Source organism: Pleuronectes platessa, chromosome 20 (assembly GCF_947347685.1).
Source record: "Pleuronectes platessa chromosome 20, fPlePla1.1, whole genome shotgun sequence".
NCBI lineage: Eukaryota > Metazoa > Chordata > Actinopteri > Pleuronectiformes > Pleuronectidae > Pleuronectes > Pleuronectes platessa.
In genome coordinates this window covers 13409780-13431815 of record NC_070645.1, presented here as the reverse complement: position 1 = coordinate 13431815, position 22036 = coordinate 13409780, and the positions used below count along the sequence as shown (strand labels likewise).

General features: G+C 42.9%; 1 protein-coding gene across 1 annotated transcript in view; it reads right to left on the bottom strand.

Moving 5' to 3' along the window:
- Positions 1–563: 563 nt before the first annotated feature.
- Positions 564–22036, bottom strand: part of LOC128425500 (guanine nucleotide exchange factor VAV3) — a 90438-nt gene continuing 68965 nt past the window's right edge. The window contains exons 18-27 of the mRNA XM_053412112.1: positions 18527–18549; positions 17069–17087; positions 14970–15100; positions 13106–13171; positions 12460–12494; positions 12051–12167; positions 9528–9615; positions 8829–8958; positions 2533–2684; positions 564–937 (exon numbers count right to left, since the gene is read on the bottom strand). Coding sequence (XP_053268087.1) covers positions 893–937; positions 2533–2684; positions 8829–8958; positions 9528–9615; positions 12051–12167; positions 12460–12494; positions 13106–13171; positions 14970–15100; positions 17069–17087; positions 18527–18549 — 806 coding nt within the window. The 3' untranslated portion in view covers positions 564–892. The remainder of the gene's footprint in view (positions 938–2532; positions 2685–8828; positions 8959–9527; positions 9616–12050; positions 12168–12459; positions 12495–13105; positions 13172–14969; positions 15101–17068; positions 17088–18526; positions 18550–22036) is intronic.

The following is a 22036-nucleotide window of genomic DNA, read 5'->3' as shown; positions in this document are numbered from 1 at the left end:
GCCGATCGCTAACGGCCAAGACAACCGAGAACATGAGAGGCCGGGCTGCAGATAAAGAACAGAGGAGGTGGGAGGAGGAAAATAGGAACAACAGCGATCAATTACTGGCAGTGTGCAGCCACGCTATCCGACTCCATCCCTCTGTGAAATCTCCTGTAAGTGTGTGTGTGTGTGTGTGTCTGTGTGTGTGTGGTGATGATGTGGAGGAGTGGGTGGTGTGGAATCTGGGTCATCAAACCATCAATAACCACCTGCATTAATTGGATAAACACACAGGCAAAGTCAGAACTGACTGAGATCCATCTGAGAGAGAAAGGAAAAAATGTATAGTGTCAGTCAGTGCAACTCTGGTCAGTCTATTTCCACATGGGGGTAGGGGGGGGGGGGGGGGGGGATGAGTTGCATTTCACGGTGACTTTTCACAGTCTTTGCTACGACCGACTAGGTGAGCAGAAGCAGGCGGGAGCTGGGGGCTGTGGCTGGAGACGAAGAGGGTGAAGGGGGAATTCTGGATGGACGGATGAAGACGGGGAGGGATGGGGGGGGGGGGGGGGGGGGTGTCTGGCGAGGGCTTGTGTCCCGCTGACAGGCAAGCTGCTAGTTGATGGAGTCACTTAGCCTCGCCGAGTCGACCAGAGGCGATCGGGCCCATGCGCGCCCGTGGCGAGCTGCAGCCCTTCTCTCTCTCTCTCTCTCTCTTTCTCTCTCCCGGAGGCCTCTGGGATGGTTGCGGGCGGCAGGGCTGGAGGAGAGTAAAGCCGTGACACCGGGAGCGAGCAGCGTTGGAGACGCTCACTCTGTCTGTCACTGTTATGTGCTCAGTGCACTCACTCCACTGCCGACATTCTTCTTCTTCTTCTTCTATCGTACTTTTACTCCCACGGCAGACATTTCACTCCTCACTCTCCTCTACGTATGTGGATGGAAACCAGCCCACCTGAAGAGAGAGAGAGAGAGAGAGAGAGAGAGAGAGAGAGAGAGAGAGAGAGAGAGAGAGAGAGGGGTGGGGATGAGTCATTTTACAGGCTTTCACTGAGCATCAGTTATAATTTATAGTGAACCCATTTCCAATTTTCCCTCAGATTCCCTTTACTTTTTTCTAGTGAGAGATTTCCTACATGTACCAGAATGCCTCTCCTAAAGAAACAAAAAATAAAACCACATATTTTATGTTGTCATGCTTTACTTGGGACGTAATAAATAATTCCACGGATTTAACTATAATTAAAGAATATAAACCATGTGAGGCTAATATATAATAAATAATAAAACAATATCAATGATTATCAAGACAATTATCACCACTAGCCATATAATAAAGGTTCAACATATATAGATATAAAACTATATAACATATTTAGCTGTTTATGAAGTGTTTGTCTGTCTCTGCTCAAAGAAAACTTAAAAAAAACTACAACCCTTATTGGGGATGCAATTTTTTTTAAAAATATTGTCCTGTCCTATTTACACCTCAACTTAGCAATAATAAAAGACTTAATAAGGCGCCCGGGCTCAAAGGAAAACTGGACCTGAGACAGAAGTAAGGATTGAATAAAGCACAACGTCAGTCTAAATGCTAAGCTAAGCTAACCAGCTGCTGGCATCAGCTTCTTTCTGAAATGTGAAACTTTCCTTTAACTGTGGTCAAACAGAGTAAGACATGAATGAGGTCAACATGTTTGGCAGTCGTTTCTATTTAACTTTGAAACTTAGCTTGAACATTTCAACACAAAGGGGCTGTTTAAATAAATATTGGAGGCAAATATCTTTTCACAGATTTTCTAATAACGTATTTAATCACATTATTTAAAGATCCTAACCAATGTCCTTTAGTTTGACCACTTATAGTGACAGACACTCGACGAGAGCCGGCTATTTCATGCCATTGAGACGGCGGTATTACCCAATCGAAAACACAGACTGAGCCGAAAGTTTTTAAAGCCAGTCGTGCCAGTTGTTTTTTCCTGGTCGAAGGCGCTAAGGAGACACAAACAGCACTCCACCGCCTCTACACACAGCGTTTAGTTTCCTCCAGAGCCGCATCAACACACACATCAGCCTCAGTAAAAGAGAAAAGCCTCTTCATTTACCGCAGCTGTTCACAAAACACACTCAGACGCATTACTGAGGGCTGCAACACACACACACACACTCACACACACACACACACACACACACACAGGCTCTGAGTGGGAGTGAGAATACCTCCCTGCATTCAGAACCAGGATCATCTCAGAGCTGTATGCCTGATTACAGAGCGCTCTCGGTATGGGATTGGAAAATGTTGGCATTTAAGTCGCAGCGGCAAGAGAACTCTTCCAAGTGGGGATATGTGAAAAAACAAGTACCTGACAGAACAAAAAAAAAGAAATGACTAAATCGGAAATCGTCCCGTCCTGCTACTTTCAGCCAAAAGTAGATCACGACTATATAAACATAAACGAAGCATAAGACCACGTATATTCTTATTAAAGGCTTTTTTTAAAGTGGAGGAGTTGGAGGTCGTGTGTGCGTCCTCGGGCCGTCACTCACCCTGCTGTTGACCTCGCCTCGCCACCAGCCGTTGGCTCCTGACTTGGTGTAGATCTTCACCACGTCGCCCTCCTGCAGCGACAGCTCCCGGGTGTCACGTGAGCTGAAGTCGTAGCGAGCGATCGCCACGCCGATCACCTTGGGGGTGAACACTGGAGAGGGGAGAGAGAGAGAGAGAGGGTGAACAAAGAGAAAGGTTAAGGTCAATGTTGTGTTTAAAAGACAATAAAGATTTGAGCAGCAGCACTTTGGGACATACACACAGATATGGAGATGGAATCTTGCCGATACATAATGAGTTTACATTTAGATACAAGGTTTAATTAAGACATCAAGATTCATTAAGACTGGTCTGCTGTCATTCCCATTCTGTAAATTCTCATATAGGAGTCAGTAATTAAGTGAATGAGTTGATATGCACGTCATATACATATTTAAGAAGTATTGCACTAACTGATATATATATGTATTTATTTTAACAGTTCTGCAGCAAACGTAACTGAGCGAACTGACCAAACTGATGTTAGCTTGCTCTCATTCTAAATTGCATGAAAGCATGAAATTGCACTGCTGACAGTCTTCTTCCTGCAGGTAAGCTCATGGGAGGAAATAAAATGTCAGACCTCTAGAACCTGCCCGTGGGGACAGAATATCTACTATAGAGGAGCTCTATGTGTACGTCCATGTTTACTGCAACAGACAGACACACACACACACACAAGAGGACACACACCAAACTCACAAATGTCTCTGAAAACGTCTTTAACACACTGGCACCGACATGAAAAAAAACATCCACACACATGCACAAACTCACATACAGTACATGCATGAATAAAATAAACAGTCCCTACTCTCCACACCTGACGACATGTACAGTATGTCACTATAGGCAAGAGGTGAGAGGGTGTAATGGGAAGCTCGATGGCAGATGTGGAGGCAGAGATTCAGGCGGTGATGTGAGAGCACTGAGCTGCAGCCAGCATGCTAAGCAGCCTTCCACATGAGAGCGAGGAGGGAAAGAAATACAGTGACAGCGAGCAGGCAGAGAGAGAGAGAGAGAAGCGATACCTGTACCTGACCAGAAGGGAGCAGAGGAAGGAGGCACAAAGCTGTAGCCGGCAGGAGTTACAAAAGTGAGGCCGCAGAGCAATGGGGCTATGGCGGGGCAGGGCGGGCCAGGCAGGGGGGCGGAGGGGTGCGAGAGTGGGGGGAGGCCGGGGATGGTGGTGGGTGGCAGGAGAGAGAATCAAGAGAGACAAAATAAACAGGTTTAAAGAAAATCCCGGTCCGTAGCATTTAGTTTTTTTCAGAGGGAAAAAAGAACAGAGTCGCAGTTTGATAAAGAATAAGTGGCAGCAGGCGCAGGAGGAGATCCAGTAGCAGCTCCTCCACTGATGTTCAGCGCTTAATTATTTTGTATTTACACCGATCAGCCCGATGTTGACACTGTGATTTGAAATCAACATAATTAACTCATTAGGGATCAGATGTCTGGTTTAAAACTGTTTGTCAATACTGGAAATTCAACCTTAAGTGGTTCTTAGAGTCTAACTTGTATTATCTCTTGGTCTTCAAGCTGTTATACTGAGGACTGAGGTTGTATGCCTCCTCCAACCAGAGTTGTTTGAATACATCATTTTTTTCATTTTTTTTCCCACGTTTATGACATTTGAGTCAAATCTGATCAGCTAATCCAAATGACTGGTCCAAAACTAAAAGGAAAGAAAGAAAGGCGGCCTTGAGAAATCATGTTCAAGAGGCCTGTGTGATCTTGACCTTTGACCAACACAAATTGTTTGAGGCAATCTGAGAGTCTAAGCAACACTTTGATTATTTTACCTGTTCAAAAGGCCCAAAATTATTTTGATGAAGTTGTCTCATTCACAAGATAATCACATCACCGTGACCTTTGACCTTCTACAACCAAAATCAAATCAGTTCTTCTTTTAGACCAAGTGAACATTTGTTCCAGCCTCAAACAAATCCCCAAGGTGTTCCTGAGAAGCTGCATTCTTAAGACCAAAAACATGATTTAAAAAGGCCAGAGTGCCCCTGACCTTTGACCTTCGACCACCATTATCTAATCCGTTTACCCTTGAGTCCAAGTGAACATATGTACCACATTTGTCCTATTTCTCTCGAGTCATTCTTGAGATATCCTGTTCACAATGGGACAGATGGAAAACCCCAGAACAAAATGCCAATGGCTGGTGTAGAGGCATAATATTTCCCTTGCAGGCATGGAGTGGGTTATATATCACAACATGTGTCTAATTTACATATCTAAAACTTTAAAGAAAAGATCACGTGGATTGCTGCTGAACAAATCCACACCAGCGCTCTGATTCAGCTGAAACATTCAGCGACGACACACATTGTTTCCAATTTGCCAACAGGATGCCTCCGTCATTAACGGGGGGCGACATCTTCACTTGTGTATTTAATTGGTGGGAACATGCAGTGTGCTCACAATTACTGCAGAGGGAATAAACGTCCGTTCGCATATTCACAAACACACTCATCCTGCTGTGATGCAGCCACGACTGACAGTCACGGTGTCAACGCGGCAGATTTCTCTACTTGAAACAGTAGCCGAGCCTTTAGGGTTACACAGACAGCTCGAGAAATACCCTACATCAGGTCAACGACTGAATTAGTATTTATATCCACCTTCCAGTATTTCTACAGGCAAAAGCTACAAGCATCGATCCCAGCAATGTGTAGGAGTCAGCAGAGTTGGTGCCTTGCTCCCGTGAGCGGAACCTCTAACCCTGACAGTATCAGAACCTCGGCCTTAATGGATAAATTAGACTCCATTACGTTATTTTGGAATGTCCAGTGTCCAATATGGCACGAGTTCAGTCGTGGGACGAGGCTGATGCTGGAGCACAAACAGACTTTACAGTATTCGATATGAGTAGACGGCGTAATAGGTGCCAGAAAAGTTCAACTAAGGCAAACGGTGTAAATGGAAAGATGGTGTAGGAATTAAAATGTTCGACTGGACAGTGTCTATCTGGACGATGGAGAAAAGTCTACTAAATATGCAAAACAGAGTCAATCAATCAACTACAAAAATGACCCTTCATGCTTTTATAAACATTTCCTATCTGTATTCGCCATTGAGAATATCCTAAGTAGACTGGCACTCAGAGAGCCCATTCCTCTGCCAAGGATCAACAGTCCCCTTATGAAATCTCATTTAAATTCACTCCATCCCAATTTGTATTCATCTTCCAAATTTTTATTTGGATCTGCATCAAACTGCAGACACTAATAATATCAGTCCCATCAAAATGTCTTATTTGTATTTCATTAAGATCCATGAATTATTAAAGGGAAATCTCTCGATGTTAAAGAGAGTGCAAAACAAGTCCTGGATCCAGACCAAAATTCTCTCCCGACTGGTACTGCATGAAAATCCTTTCAGTTATTTTGTGTTTTATCGCCCAACAAACAAAACAACTAATAAACACACAAACGGAGTGGAAAATTACCTTAAGCAAAGGAAGTAATGTGTGGGGTTAAAAACTAAGTAATTATTAATAAAGTGCAGTTTATTATAGCCAACAAAAAGCACTTAACATGTGAGTTTTAACACATTCTCAGTCCGGTAGCCCATTCACAAGTTCCTGAACCCCCCCCCCCCCCCCCCCCCCCCCCCCCCGCACAGGAGCCTATATTTCAGCCAGCGGGAATAGAAAATCTAATCCCCACAAAGGCAGATAAATGCCCCGAACTTTGTGAAAAATGTAGCCGCTCCCAACAATGCTGCTGGCAAGTTAACAGGCCGGGGTTATTGATATGCTGCACGGGGGAGCGGGGCTCCAGCGGTTCTTAAAATGAATTCTAATCAGCGCACTGAGAGACAGCTCAGCAACCCCTAATGGTGTCTAGGTATGAGCAATATGAAGAGGGATCGCCCTCCACTTCAAACAGCCACCAAAACACCAGCTGCATTTTACATGCTTCATTTTTTGCTAAATCTGATTTGTGAACCGCACAAGAATACACAATGTGAGCTGGTAATACAGGAGGAGTACGCACACACGTACACACCCATTGTTAAATGACACATGTTTTTAGGTAAGGCTGTTCCGTGTACACATAGTCGTTTGTATTTGGGGTTATTGTAGCTGTTGCATCGGTTAAACACGATGCATCTAAACAACTTTCACCTTCTGCAGAACACACAACAAAAGCCTCAACATTAATTAGCAGTCTTCCAGCAGCGCTCGAGGAGCACGGAAATCAAAACAAAACAGTCTTTTCGAAAAAGAGAACGAGGGAAAACCCAGTCTGCACAGCGGGAGGGGGGGGGGGGGGGGGGGGGCTGCCCACAGGACAGCGGAGCGCACCGGAACAAAACAGATTTGGACCGGAGCCGCGTCGCCTCGTGTTGTGAGGCAGAGTTTGAACAACGGGCCTCCTGCACAACAAGCACACATCTCTGTACAATCTGTTCGCTCCTCTCCCACCAGGAATGTGATTGTCAGCAAGCCAGGACCTTCTTTTTTTTGTCTCCCTTCTCTTACACACAGTGGCACACAAGGTTCAAATGAAACCCCATTTTCCCACTGATTGTTGTAACTCAAAGACTTTCCATTAAGCGACTGATGGGCAGCGCCGCTTCGCTCGGCTCCCACACCGGCTTTAATACCTTCTTTTTTCTCCTGGCGTTACTTGAAACATTCAGCGTGTGTGGCGAACAGCACTCTCTGCTTCACTCTGGCAGGTGGTAGACAATCAAATGTTCGTTTTTTTTTAAGCCCGTTCCCACGTGACATTTTCAGCAGAGCCACTCCAACAAAGGAGGGGAGTGATTTAATACAAAGCCGATCCAAGCTTTCATCACAAACTGCCCGGTTTGACAATATTCTGCAGTTTGATCTGTTGCTCCGTCGTCTTTGGTCTCTTTAAAGTCTCATTTCAAAGTGACACATCCCACACCTGTTCACTGCCACGTCACCGGACGAGGCGGTTCAGGCCCGGGGAACATCATGTCCAACAGCTGAATGCTGAGAGGAACCAGGTGAGAGAGAAGAAGGAGCAGCAGCTGCACAGATAAAGAACCATCGGTGCACCGCAGCTACAAAGACTCGCAAAAAGTTGTGCCGCTCCGACAGTGTTGGTGGAAACAGCTGCTCTCCTTCAGGTGTGAACGCTCGCTCTTACACAAAGTTAAAAAAAAAACACCACAACAAAGTTCTCCACAACTTGCATTGTCGCTGAATATGTTTCTCGGAAGTGTAAAAGGTAGAAAGATGAGCTGACAACTGATTTTAATATGAATTACACTCACATATTATTAAAACAATAAAGTTGTTATTTAGAGACAATTATAAAATGTTAAATAACAGACCATTAAAACACTTGGAATCTTAATCCTCATCCTAAATGTATTTTGATTACAATAAACGTCACCATTTAAATATCACGTCAGATTAACGAATACACATACTTGCTGTACAATCCTCCAGGTACCATATTCAAGTCAGATTTTAAATTGTCTTTGAAGGTTCCACCAGATACTGTCGCTCCCCTGAAACTCGGATCAATCAGATCCTCAGTCAGCAGCGTCCACAGAGAGTTATCACATGTAATAACACGCTTAGTGGATTCCTCCAACCTCCGCTTGACAGGCGCGTCTAAAACAATTAATATCTGAGGAGCCTGAACCGTTCTTAACAACAGATATGGAGGCGGCTCCTTTATGGCTGTGAAGACGCTCCCTAGAGTGTCACGGCGGAGAGAGAGAGAGAGTCGGGAGGGACGACGGGTAAGAAAACAGAGGAGGTAGCGTCTGGAGTGAAGAGAGTACAGGGACAGAGCAGGTTAGAGGTTGAGAGGAGCGTTATTGATCAGCTGATGCGTTTAGGGGTCTGAGGCCTGGGATGTCCTGGGTAGAGCAAATAACCAATAGGTAATCAATCAATAGGACTATACCAATAACCACTTAATTATTTAAGCAGGAATGCAAAATATTTGTTGTTTGAAGCTTCTCTAACGTGAAGCTTTTCTCTATATAACGTCACGCTACTGGGTTTGGGGCATTATTCAAATTTCTCTCACATTTAGACAAATGAGAAAAATAAAGATTGTCATGGCAAAATGACAGAAATTGGAACCCACTGACATGGACAGACATTTTGCTCAGAACTGCTTTTAATCCTTTGTTAATGTCTCTTACATTGCCGGCTGTTGCATTATCACATTTAGAACCCCTCCTGGATAAAAGGTGTCTGGGGCGGTGGATTGTTTCTATTTTTTAAAAACACTTGAGGTCTACTCACTGTTGCCACCCGACCGGTTGATGCAGTGCACCGCAGCGTTCTCCGCTTCCAGGAAAGGAAACTGCAGCGTGGTGTCCAGACTCCTGAACCCTTCTCTCAGGGAGTGGTGTTTGTAGTATTCAATCAGCTCCTGGACACAAACAGATATTTTAACTTGTGTTTAACAGATGTCACGTTTATCCTGAAAACAGAAAATGCATATTTATGAATAGTTTTTTCAGCTCTTTCTTCAAAACAGATGACTTATTATGCCAAAGCCCCTGTTGCTGCAGGTATTACTATGTAATAACAATCATGCAGCGCATTACAAGATTTTATAAAAAGCTTACTATAGGTTTAAGTTCATTTATAATATTGACAGAGCTTTTGAAAAGGTTTTCTGACCCTGAAAAATACATTTCAAACTACCATGTTATAAAGATCCTGTATTGACACACATTGGTCATCAAATATTATCCTCGAAAAACATGTTTTCAAGCCAATCTGAGATAAAGAAAATACAGTCCTGGCATAAAGTGCAGTGGACTTATCTGTAATGCTCGAGCCCTCAGGCCAGTATAAACACATCTCTAATCATGGCTATTTTTGTGCACACAGCTAAAATAAAATTCAGGTTTTGACACTTCATTAAATGAACCCAATGATTAATTTATGAACTGCAGTGGTGGAAGTTTGGAAAAAAAACTGAAATAAACTCACTAATATGCTCCTGAACTTCTTGTTCTCGGCGATGTAGAAGCAGCACTCCTTGGTCAGGATCTTTATGTGCTTCACGTCGTTGTTGTACCTGCGAAACCATTGAATAAGTTATGAGTGTAATTTCCTCCTCTGATCACCGCCATCGATCGGTTGGCCCGGCCCCTGGCTCCTGTGGAGAGCGCGGCGGTCGGGGTAATGCATGGAGTCCCCGAGGTTTGTGACACGTGAATGATGGGTTGTCAGCAGAAAATGTGCCAGAGTGTATAAACCCCCCCACCCCACCCCACCCCACCCCCAACCAACTGAGCTCCCATACTTGTGTTTGCATTAGCAGGGAGGCTGATGGGACTAGAGGAGGAAAGGCTGTCGTAGAGGTGTGCAGATGTGCAGAGATCTAATCCGCCATTCGCTGCTTATCAGTAATTGTTTGATTGGCTGTGCCGACTGCACCAGTCAGCTGGTTCCTGGTCTGTTATTTTGTGACTGAGTCTCTTATGTTTTAACGTAATTATCAAGTGATTCTGATAGTTGCTTTCATCACTTCATTGTGACCTGAGGATAATTAGACACTGATCCTATTTGCAGCTGACCTGACCTGAACTGACAAACAGGGGGCAGCATAACACACAATCAATTAATAAGAAGATGCATTCATAAAGAGCAGGTATGTCACTTCTCTCTCTCCAGGCTCTAACCCACCCAGTTGTATTGAATATCTTTGGACCTCGGTTCTGGTCCTGGTTCAGGTCTTGTTTAGTAAGAGCAGACCTTGACTACATATATGTATATACTACAGCATTTTGTAGGACATGTGAACTGTTATTATTACGTTTTCTATGAACACAATGAAGACATGTTTATGTATCATTAAAGTCTTGGATAGGTGGATCTTCACAGATGACACATTTGTTTCCCAATAGAACCTCTGATGTTTCACTACAATCTCCATTCATAGTTACTCCAGCATTGTTAAAATAACAAGCTGAGTTCCTTCAGCAACGAGGTTATGCTGGGCCTTAGTGGAGGTACAGTATGTGCTGTCTGACTGCCATTCTACTTTTCATTTAAAAGTGTTTCTGAATCGGATCAGATGTCAGTCAAAGCAGAGATTAAAAGACCTTTGAACGAGCTCCTGTTTCCAGTCTTTATGTTATGCTAAGCTAACGGTATCTCTTGGCAAGACAGCAAATGCACATATTTTCTTAAATGCTAAACTCTTACAGTTTTACATGTACTGGTCTCACTGGTGATGTGACAGTATTGAGAGTAAACTAGTTTGAAGATTTCAGGTTTTATAGAGTGTTTTGCTTTTCAGACTCTCTCCTGCGTGTGGCCAGAGCTACACAGGAAGCTGCCTCCACTTTGCACAGAACTGTGGTCGCTTGGCTTTTTGAACACAATCCTCAAAGGTCCTCGGCCTGCTCTGCTGAACAGGCGAAGTGTGAGAGGACATTTCTCTTTGTGAGAAATACTTTTTGAATGTTGTTCCAAGAGCTACAAAGGCTTCCTCTCTACTCAGCTTCTCCCTTTCATGGGGGAGTTTTTAAAACTATAAAGGCAGCCTTCCTTTCTGTGAGGGGGGAAAAAAGGGCGCCAAAAGAATTAAATGAAGTTTAAAAGAGTGTTTGTATCGGTCAGTGAAGTCCACTTTCTCCTTATGGAGGGGAAGTGTTTCAGCTCAGAGACTAATCTGGTTTCCTTTCCCTGCCTGCACTTGCACCTTTGCCATTCATCCTGAGTACAGAGAGAAGTTATGGTGAAAATACACAATTTGTTAGTTCCTCATTCTAAAGATTCAAATGCCTGTTTGCTTCTGAGGTCCGACCATGATGGATACGGTTACATGGGTCTCCACTGAGGCCCTGCTCCATGAGAGGCATCTTGGTTTGGTCAGTGTCTCACACATCACTGGGGTTAACCACAGCCTCAGAGGAAAGGTTTGAAAAGGAACAATAGCTGGCTCAGTCAATAATATATCAGTCATATATCTGGGAGTAATATCTGGTCAATACTGTGGTTTGTTTGAAGGAACCAGAGAGAAAGAGGAAGAATAAAATGTGATGAAGGTCAATAGCTGAACCTGAAGACGTGCATTATTCTATAGTAGTATCGATTGTTTATTTTTGTGGTTAGCACTATATTACTTTCACAGACATTAAAACCTTAACCTGTTAGTCTTCCTAAAAATATTTTATCAAATTGTCCAGACATGTTTTGTTTCTACACAGACAATTTAGAATGTTCAGACTCTTGATTATCGGGCGTTGACATATTTAGTGAATTTAGGGAAGCCCATTATTTATAGAGTCTGCTAAAAGAGCACCTGTATTATGAACACATAAGCTAAAGATGACATATTACACTCATATTCAGGTTCATATTTATTCCATATACTGTTATTTGCTGCAGGCCCTCTTTTCAGCCACTGTCTGAAACACTTTAGCTGATTTAAGTTTGTTGTGAACTTTTCTGTGGCCGAGTCAGGATCTGCAGCGAAAGTGTTGCTGGAAAGAGCAGACTCACTTGATGCTGATGGCGTACTCCGTGAACTCTTTGCTGCGATGGCGGACCAGGTAGGTGCTGTTGACCCTGTTGATGAGCTCTGTCTCTGCCTGCAGCCTCTCCATGGGCCCAGCAAACCTACGAGCCAGCAGACAAGAGGAGCGTTGAGGAGGGAAAGGAGAAGGAAAACAAACCTGGAAACTGAAGTCACGGTTTCTCTCTGCACTGCCGATCACATTTGTCTCGTGAAACCTCTTTGCTAGATCCCTACTTCCAGGTTCGAGTCGAGCCTCACAACTTAAAACTCTGATCTGCAGTATTGAGCTGGGTGATCTGACACATGTGTTTAATGAGCTTTTTATTACCGCCATTAACTTTCACCTTCTCACTCGCACACATTCAGGGTAAGAAGGCTTGTCGGTGAACGTACCAGGGTTGAGAGGAGTAGTCCACGGGCTTCGGGACCTGGAGAAAACAGTAAACGGGATCATGTGATATTGTTTTTTTCCAGGACATGATCACTCATCTGACAACAACATGACTCGTCACTGCAGTAACATCGTGTACTTGGCGCCAGCTCTCAGTGCCAAACACTGTTTTGCACTTTTACACCAAACAATAAAACTAAGCTTAGCGCTCCTCTTATCTTTACGACATTGTAGACGTGGTGATTACAGGTTGTTGTCTATTGGTGGGCTCGTGTTTGTGGAGCAGCTGTTTTCATTTCATCAAATGGAACATGACAACTAGTGGCAGGGAGAATATTTCATATATTTAAAAGAGACACACACCATCTCAAGTATTGTCTGCTCTGTATAAGATATGCTTTTGTTCTTTGCCTCTTATTGACAAAGCAAATATATAAACCACATTTATCTCATAGAAACCGCCAAGTTCCTTGTTCTCGAAAACAAAAAACAAACCCTTTTGGCTGTCTCTCTTCTCGTGCCAGGCTAATTGGCACAGCCCGGCTCAGAATTTCCCAATCATTATCACGTCACTATATTGCAAGTAAATACACGCGGCCCAGTAGTAGCTGCTCACTGGAGGAAGGACAAGAAGGAAACGGTGCTTACACATGGACAAGGCTTCACAGCGTCGCTTGGAAAGTAGCCAACCTCTTTCGTCGACAGGATTTTGCCCTGAAAACACAGAGAGATAATTGTGTTACCTACATCTGGCCGACTCCGTCTCTATAATTCAGGAACAATTAGCTCGCACTGAATGCAGAGCGGTGCAGCGTGTACGGCCCTGGTTAACGGTCGTTGAAATAAAGGCTGGCAGCAAGAGAGAAAGACCATGAGCTCCTGATTCGTCCCATGGTGAAGCTTGGTGCCGTGATTTATCAACACTGGAGAGACTCAGTCCAGATAAACAGAGGTTTCTCAGTGTGATTACTGGAGGAGGCTCAGGCACTGACAGTTTGATGATGCTGGTATAGTTCAATGAACTGGCAAAATGTTTGATTTCTATGGGACAGTAATTCAGTCGTGGGTTCCAAAGCTGGAATCTCCAAATCAGCCTTAACAGTGTCCAAAAACATTTCAGTCCACACTATTGACTTTCTGTCAATGAATGGGTTCTAATGAGGGAGCTGTTATGCATTTAAATAGACTGTATGTGTAATTCACCCACATTCAACACATAAACTCATCCTACATGCAGTAAAAAACAATCAATAATTCAGTAAGTGGATGCATGAATGCCGTCTTGCCAACCTGCCTATACTCTACTAATACCAGTACATAATTCCAGTTTGCAGCGCACCACCATCCAGCGGAACCAATCCACCAGTAGATATGTCCAGTGTTTTCTTTCAGCGTGTGTCGGGGATTTTAGCTTTTCATTAGCATTTGAGACCCCTTGCATGAGTCACACAGGGAACAAGTTTTATATCACAGGAAGTAGTGAACTATGGGTTGAGGGGTGTGTTTTTACAAAGTGCCGTGACTTGGTCCTGAGCCTGTTTCGCTGGTTTTGCAGTAACCTGCATCTCATCCCTGCCTCCTCAGGACTCGTAATCAGAGCCGCTGGAAAAGTCGCGCTCTCCTCCGCATCCTCGCTAAGAGCGTGATAATGATTATAGCCGGTAACACTGACAGAGTGAACAGATGGCTGCTGTTGAATGAAATGAAATTACAGTGATCGATTCTATTTTTCACGCCCGCCCAGAGCAGAAATGATTACGCTCTGCTGGCTACAAAAGAGATGGATATTGAATGTTTGCCGACTGCGGAGCGGTAGCTGCCTCCAGTTAAGCTTTGACACTGAGTTAATTGAATTTTGTTTTCTTCCATTTTTATCTCTTTTGTATTAAGAAATGTGAGATTTGTTGGTCCCCTTATTACATGTCCACACAAAATACAGCAGACGTGCATGTTAGCAGTAGTGACGCCTTTTCAGGCCTCGGGTTATATCACATTCTAATTATTGAGATGACTTTCATGTTCTTTCACACACACAGGAAGTGACCTCCACACAGATGCGCATCATATTTCTCTTTGGAGCATGTATTTTCTCACATTATATTAGCTTTTTCTAAAACAAGCAAACCTCTCTATAGCGTGGGAGTCTCACTTCCTTATAAGAAGTGCTGAGCTGTCTGTGGGTGTATACGGGTTACTGAGAAATTTATTTTCAAATGCAGCTTTTATTTAGAACTAACACACATATAGTAGATACAATTATTTCTGCTTCCTGAGGAAGTTCATACTGAGGACAATGGAACAATCCACATAAGGGACTTTTTGAAATGTGAAGGCAGTGACTGTTATAGCATTGTAAACGGATGCATCTCTTGCTCTCGTACGTAAATGCAGCATAAATGAGCCGTTAGATTTTCTCACTGTGGTAGAGGTCAGATGTTCAAACACACTAGATCCATTTGTTCCTCATGTAAAACGTGCATTGAAGAGAGAGAGAGTGTTTGTGATGACTGACCTGCCACCAGGGGCTGTGAAGGTCGGCGCAGATTAATTCAATGATGTCACCCATCTGGATGCTGAGTGGTTGACCAGAGGCGGGGCACGGCACGCCAAAGTAGTTCCTGATCACCAGCATCTTGGGTAGACCTGGAAGAAGGACAGGGTCATAGGGTCATACATCAACACCACTGAGGTCAAAATTCAGAAGTTAATGTACATTTTAAAACATAATTTGCCAAACATTAACAATTCCTAATAAACTAATGATTTTTGTCAAAGTTTATATACAATATTGCTTGCATCTAGACAATACGTCTGTCTCTGTGTGTGTGTGTGTGTGTGTGTGCGTTTGTGTGTAAAATAGGGTTTAAATGTGCATGTTTCTCATTCTAAACATGCGTCTTTGCTCTACTAAAGTATTTATGGCCCCATTACAGATGGTAATGAGAGGGAGTAAACATGTGTACAAGCAAACACACACACACACACACACACACACACACCCACACGAACACAAGCTGCCCTTGCAAATCATTTTATGGTGACCATCTTACAGATTGCAGTTTATCTGATTATCACGCTCGTAGATAAAAGATAAGCAGGGGTGAGTTACAGCGTGGACACTGTTTACTGCTGCACAATGAGCTCAGTCAACTATATAGCTGAGGTTTGATGTAAACATGTAGGAAAATTACTTGGATGTTCTTCTGGAGGAAGAACATCGTATTCAAGCTGAACCTGTTTGCTGGAATGACCTCCACCTGCTCGGCACCTGATTATTCAACATCCCCTTATTTACAGAGAAATCACTCAAATTGAATTATCACAGATCTGCTGTGGAGCACCCACCCATGCCAAACAAGCGCTCGGTTCACAGTTCAACAAAGTGAAGTGTGCATATCTCTCTCCCTGAGCTGCGCGGGTGATAGTGTTGTGCAGGAGCACAATGAGAAAGAAAGAAATTCAAGCAAGGCCTGCAGCTGAAGGCAAATAATAGACAAGTCAACAACATTGTACTGAAAGCTAACACATCTTCAGCCGCCTCGCTTCTCTTTCAGGGCCTGTTCCAGCACTGACATGTGTTGGCCTGCCTGAATAGGACTTCTAAAGACACGGGCCGTGGAGAATTGAGTCCCCGGAGCGTGGAATGAATTCCTACTCGCACAAGGAGGAGCCATGTGTTAGCGCACCTTTGAAAACAGACAAAGAGAGCAGCGTGGAAATATTATGAGATGCCCGGAGCTTGGGCAATCAAACGCCTATTGATTTTAATGCATCTTCAGTCAGACATGATTTTCTGCGGCATAATGGATGGAGAGGTTGAAAAATGAGTTCTGAAGCCCGGTTTATGAGAGATTAAGGCCCCTGGTGTGGTGTGGCCGTGCACACACACACACACATACACACACACACACACACACACAAACACACACACACACACACACACATGCTGCTTGAAAGGTGCTGTATTTTAGTCCCATTCTACTGGAGACAAATTGAGAGACAGAACACAACAGAGGGGGAGAAGCAGAAATGCTGTGACTTGGCCATTTTGTGCACTGGAGATTTGATTTAAATCTATGCTGCAATGATATAACCAGTTAATGGTTCACTTTCCTCTCTGACTGAACAAGGTTAGAAAAACCTACCGCAAATTCCATGCTTGGTCTAGCAGATATATCTAAGTACAGCTATTGCAATAGATGGGTCACAACATGTAAAAGGTGTGGGACTATAAGACAAAATGACAAAATCAATGTTGCTGCTTTTGAAATTTATATCATTTCGAAATGCACCTTTATGTGTTTATGTGTTTTGGAGTCTTTGGAGTCAAACTAAGGGAGAAATGTCACATGTGAGGGATATTTGTTCCCGATATTATCTTTGTTAGATAACACTATTATAGCTTAAAGTTTCAAAGTACTTTCAAGATCATCAATTCCACATTTAAATCAACTTCACAGAATAAACGGGTTCATTAGTCTTAGGAGCAGCAGTCACTCTGTACATCAAAATGACCAGAGAGAGAAAAGAGGCAGCAGAAGGAAGGAAGAGAGGATGACATGTGGAAGGAGGGAGGATACATGGTGTCGTGTTGTGTTCTTGATTTCTCACCTGGATCTCGATCTTTGCACTGGGAGGATACACACAGAAACAGACAGTCAGACAAATGCATAGACATGCACGATCACAACATATGTGCACATGTGGTGCACGGCTCAAAAGAGTCATGTGCAACTACCAGGGATGTTTTTTCTGATCCAACACCAAGTCAAGCAAAGCGTGGTGTTGCCGATACCGAAACAATCTGGATATTCTGTGCAGAAGTTTAACGTTTTCAGAAGAGGGAAATAAAAAGTAGGCTCAGTACCTGATCATCATAAATATGACTCACAGTGACAGTGCATGTGGCCCTTTTATGGAGGCGTAATTTGCAAACTATGACAAGGGGAAGTAAAAGTAGTTCCTACCAAACAGCAGGTTCATATCATGATATCTTCAGACACATTTACTAAATTAGACAGGAGTGTCAATATATAGCTTTAAATATGAGAATCAAACCTAAAACCTAGATTGAAGTATTAATATTTGAGTATCGCAGTCCACTAGTGCAAACATACTAATACAACAAGTCAGTGCAACTTTCAAGCTTTTTCCAATAGCTCATGAGCTACTTTATAAGTTATTAGCATGTTGCAATAAGGTGAATATGTTCAAACTACAATGCTGCTGCACACACAGAATGCATACACTAACCAGGGCCTTGCTATCTCCACATGCAGGCCACAAGCAGCGTGCCTGACGTGCACAACGCCACACAACACATGCAAACACACTTCACATGCACCGATGCTGCAGGAAAACGACTGAGTGTATGCTGTGTGTGAGCTGAGAAGGTGACACACTCTTTTTTGCAGATGATGACGTTTTGTTCGTTGATAATGTAAAGATTTTTTTAGTGAGGATGGAAACTGCGTATGACAAATAGGACGTGAAAGAGTATTTTTTACTAACAATGCTTCTTCTATCAATAAGAACAACACTCCAATGTATCTGTGGGAGGATTGCATTAATGAAATGATGGAAAAGTTTCTGCTGTTTTGAAAAAGTTGTGTAGTTGTAGTTTTTGGAGCACAGAAACAGTTTTCGCTGCTTACAACTCAGTTCCTGGCACAATAAATAAATTGTAATAGGGACACGTCTACACTTGACCCCATCTGACATGATGACAATGGATGATTGCATGAACATGTTACACACATCCTGCAGTTTCAGCAAAGCTATTGGAAAACTTTTGTTCTCCCAGTTTAATTTCCAGTTTTGGGGATAATGTAGGATCTTAACAGAGCAGCGGAGACATTACAGGGTGGACCTGCACAAAGAACATCTAGTTTCTTGCATCAGGTGTGCCGCAGCAAGTAAAGTCAATTGGAGTCTCCTTGGTAAATAGCTGCAGGAGGGAGCAGTTTTCAAAGTGCAGCACAGCTTTGGAGAAGAAGCAAACAGGAGACACAGACAAGACAGTGTACACACCAACACACACCGACACAAACAGACAACGGAGCCGCTCACCTGAGTTCTGACGGAGCCGGGATCTGAAAGGAGTTTGAGAACAGGCATGGTGAATGGCGGGTTAGCGGGTGCACGCAAACACTCGCACAAACTCGTCGGTACAAGGCAACAATCCCTCATTAGTGGAGACGGTGGACGCCCGTGTCTGACCGGGGCTCGCTTTGTTTTGCTGCGCTGCCACTACCTGACAGCGGGAGTAGAGGAGGTAACGAGGCGGGGAGGTGGAGAGGGAGAGGGGGGGGGGTGGCAGACCTCAGGTTCTTGCTCCACCAATTTCTTTCATTGGCTCCCTGAGGGACAGGTTACACCCCCTAGACGCACACAAACACACGCACACACACACACACACCAACTACTGCTGTACCTGTGCAAACAGAATAATTACATAAACACACACACACACACACACACACACACACACACACACACACACACCTGCACATTCACACAAGCTGGCAGAAAGCCACAAGTGCATGCTCCGTACATACAGTACCTGCACACACACACGCAAACACACACACACACTCACACACACAACTTACAAACCTCAGCAGGCATGTTGTTGCCCAAGTGAACTTTGACTTGTTACACAAACACACAGCAAGAGAGCTGATAACAGACACAAATACTGGTAAACACTGGCTTATCTCTGACACACACACACACACACACACACACACACACACACACACACACACACACACACACACGCACACACACACACACTGTCTCTCTTCATTGTGCTTGCTTTCTGATCTAAAGTTGTAACCTAAATGATTGGCACTTTGCACTTTACAAGGTTTCTTTCCAAGTAAAGTTTCAGCTTTTACTTTTAAAATACTTCTACTCAGGGGCGTTTCTAGGTTTGAAAGAAAGGGGGGGCTTAGCCCCTAAGGATGCGCCCGCAAAAATTCAGCATCCTTAGGGGCTAAAAGAAGTAGGAGTTCAATCTTGCCTTCTATTTTTCTTCCACAGATGGCGACATAATTCTGAAGACCCAAGCCTCCCCTGTGTTTACGGATGACGATGTCACCTTGTGTTATCAGCATCAGAGCGGCAAACACAAACAAACCAGCTTCTTTAAAAACAGAGCATTGATTGACTCTAACAGTTCGTCCGGTTCAGACCGAGTCATAAAGATGACTCTTAAGAATGTGACACGGGAAGATGAAGGCTTCTACAGGTGTGCGTCAGACAGCTGCAGAGTCCAGAGAGCTGGTTATCAGTGAGACCGGACAGAGGTCAGCTGAACATCATCACTCTGCTGTGTGTTCTATAGAAGTGGATCAGTGTCACATATCAACTGTTGTTTCTTTTAGGAAACTTCACATCAGAGGAGACTCCAGCCTCCACTGTTATTTATCTTATTCATATACATCTACTTGTTTTGGAGGAAATACTCAATATTAATCAACACATTTTTCATTATTGAGTGAAGCCTTTTGGTTGTCTGGTTCTCCTCCTGCTCTGTCTTTTCATCAAGTTCTAATTTCATCAGGAAGATCCCTCAGGATCTAATGAGATGAAAGAAACTACAATGGGACTCAGTAGAGCGCATATTCACCAAGGCCCAGCAGTCCCCTTAAATACAATCAAGCTGCACCAAATTTCACACACTCATAGATATCAGTCCTCTACATACGGCAGATTTTTTTCATTAAGGTCCAAGAATTATTCCCTAGGAAAACGTTTTAAAAGCACAATGTTAAAGAAAGAGTTAAAAAATGACTGGATCGGCTTAATACCAAAATACAGTGGGCCCTTTCCTGACACTTACTACATCTGTCCGCCAAGTTGATTGGAAATCCAATTGTTGTTGTTATTATAACAGTTTTATTTATTTAAACAAGTATTATGTCGTCTTGATCAGGTTCCTGGAAATGGATCATTGCTTCATGTGGGGTTCTACTTCTGATCGTCATTCCTTTGACTGTTTGGCTCGTTTGTCACTACAGGTTAGTATTCATAAAATCTTCATCCGTCTTGACTTCCTACTTTCTACTGCATGAACGACAAGCCCAACAGGTGGTGAAGTAAATGATTCACTGCCTGTTGTATTTTCCTGAAGGTACCAGAAGTTCTGCACTTGGAGCTGCTGGCCAGTTTCCAAACAGGAAGTTCCAGCAGGGGTGCTTCCTGCCACCAAGTTGGATGTGACGGAGGTAAAGTGGGACCTGTCCTGGATGGAGATGTCCAAACTGTTGGAAAAGGATTCTTATTGTGGCACTTAAAGGGAAACTCTCTTCTGAAGCCCAGAGACTTAACTATTGGGTCAAACCTATGAGAAAGCTCAGTCAGTGCTGCAATTTGTAGTATTTGATGGTCACATGTCAAAAAAGTGCTGCCTGATATATTTTTGAATTGAATTAAATGAGATGTTTAGGATTTATAAGGATGACTACATTTACTGATGGTGCAGATTTGATAGCTTCCAATACAAATGTTATTGTTTCAGTTGTCACATTTGTCAATGTCAATACTCTTGCACATTTAAACGTCTCTCCTTTGAGTACATTTTGAAACTAAGAATCGTATTTGTTATATCTTATTATCTAATCATTAATATAATTGACTGTTCTAAATCATTTTACATGTATCATTTCTCCTGTGTTTGTTCGAGGTTCCATGTTGTTTGCTCCCTTTGAATCGTTATTTGCTATTTCTTGTCGTCTGAAGTTATAAAAGTCATAGAAATCGTCGTGCTTGTTTTATATCTTTTAAGGCAGAACAAACAACTACCAAGAAACTAGAAATAACTATAAAGATTAAAAAAACAAATGAAGTTCATATATTCCAACAGCCTCTATAGCGGTCAAACCAGTTAGGCCTCATTGATAGACCATGTTACCAATTTGTTGCATTTTGCATTAATAGATCACTACAAACAGTACACGTCTTCTTAAATAGACCTAAAATCAACTTTAGACAGAAAGATGTTAAGAATCTCCAGTACTAAGAATCTAAAACAGTAAAAATTAACTCTGAGATGTTTTTGAAATCCGACCTTCAAAATCATACTGTCATGCCATGTGTAAGGTAGGGCAGTCGGTGGATGAACAGAATGTGTGTCCATTCATCGTTGAGGAATATATCAAGTCCTACTGACAAACATTGTTGTGCATTTTAAAGAACAAAGTATTTTCATGTGAGAGAACAAGCATTTCAATGAAAACTAGGGCTGCGCAAAATGATCAAAATGTCATATTCTCTTGTAGAAGTCATTTCATATCCAGTTAATCATATGTATTGTAATTGGTCATCCGTCTCCGTGATTCTTTAGGTTTTGTTTGAGCTCTGAGTTGTATTACTCTCATCCATAGACACCTATGAAGGTATTTTCTGCTGCAAAACACTTGTGCAATGGAATTTGTGGTTGTAGAAAATCGTCTTATCTTAAATATTCTCCATACAGTGTGACATGAACCTCTTGGTAAAATAAATTTAAACTATTTAAGTCTGAATTTAGTTTGGAAATATCCTGGATTGTATAATGTTCACATGTTCGTTTGT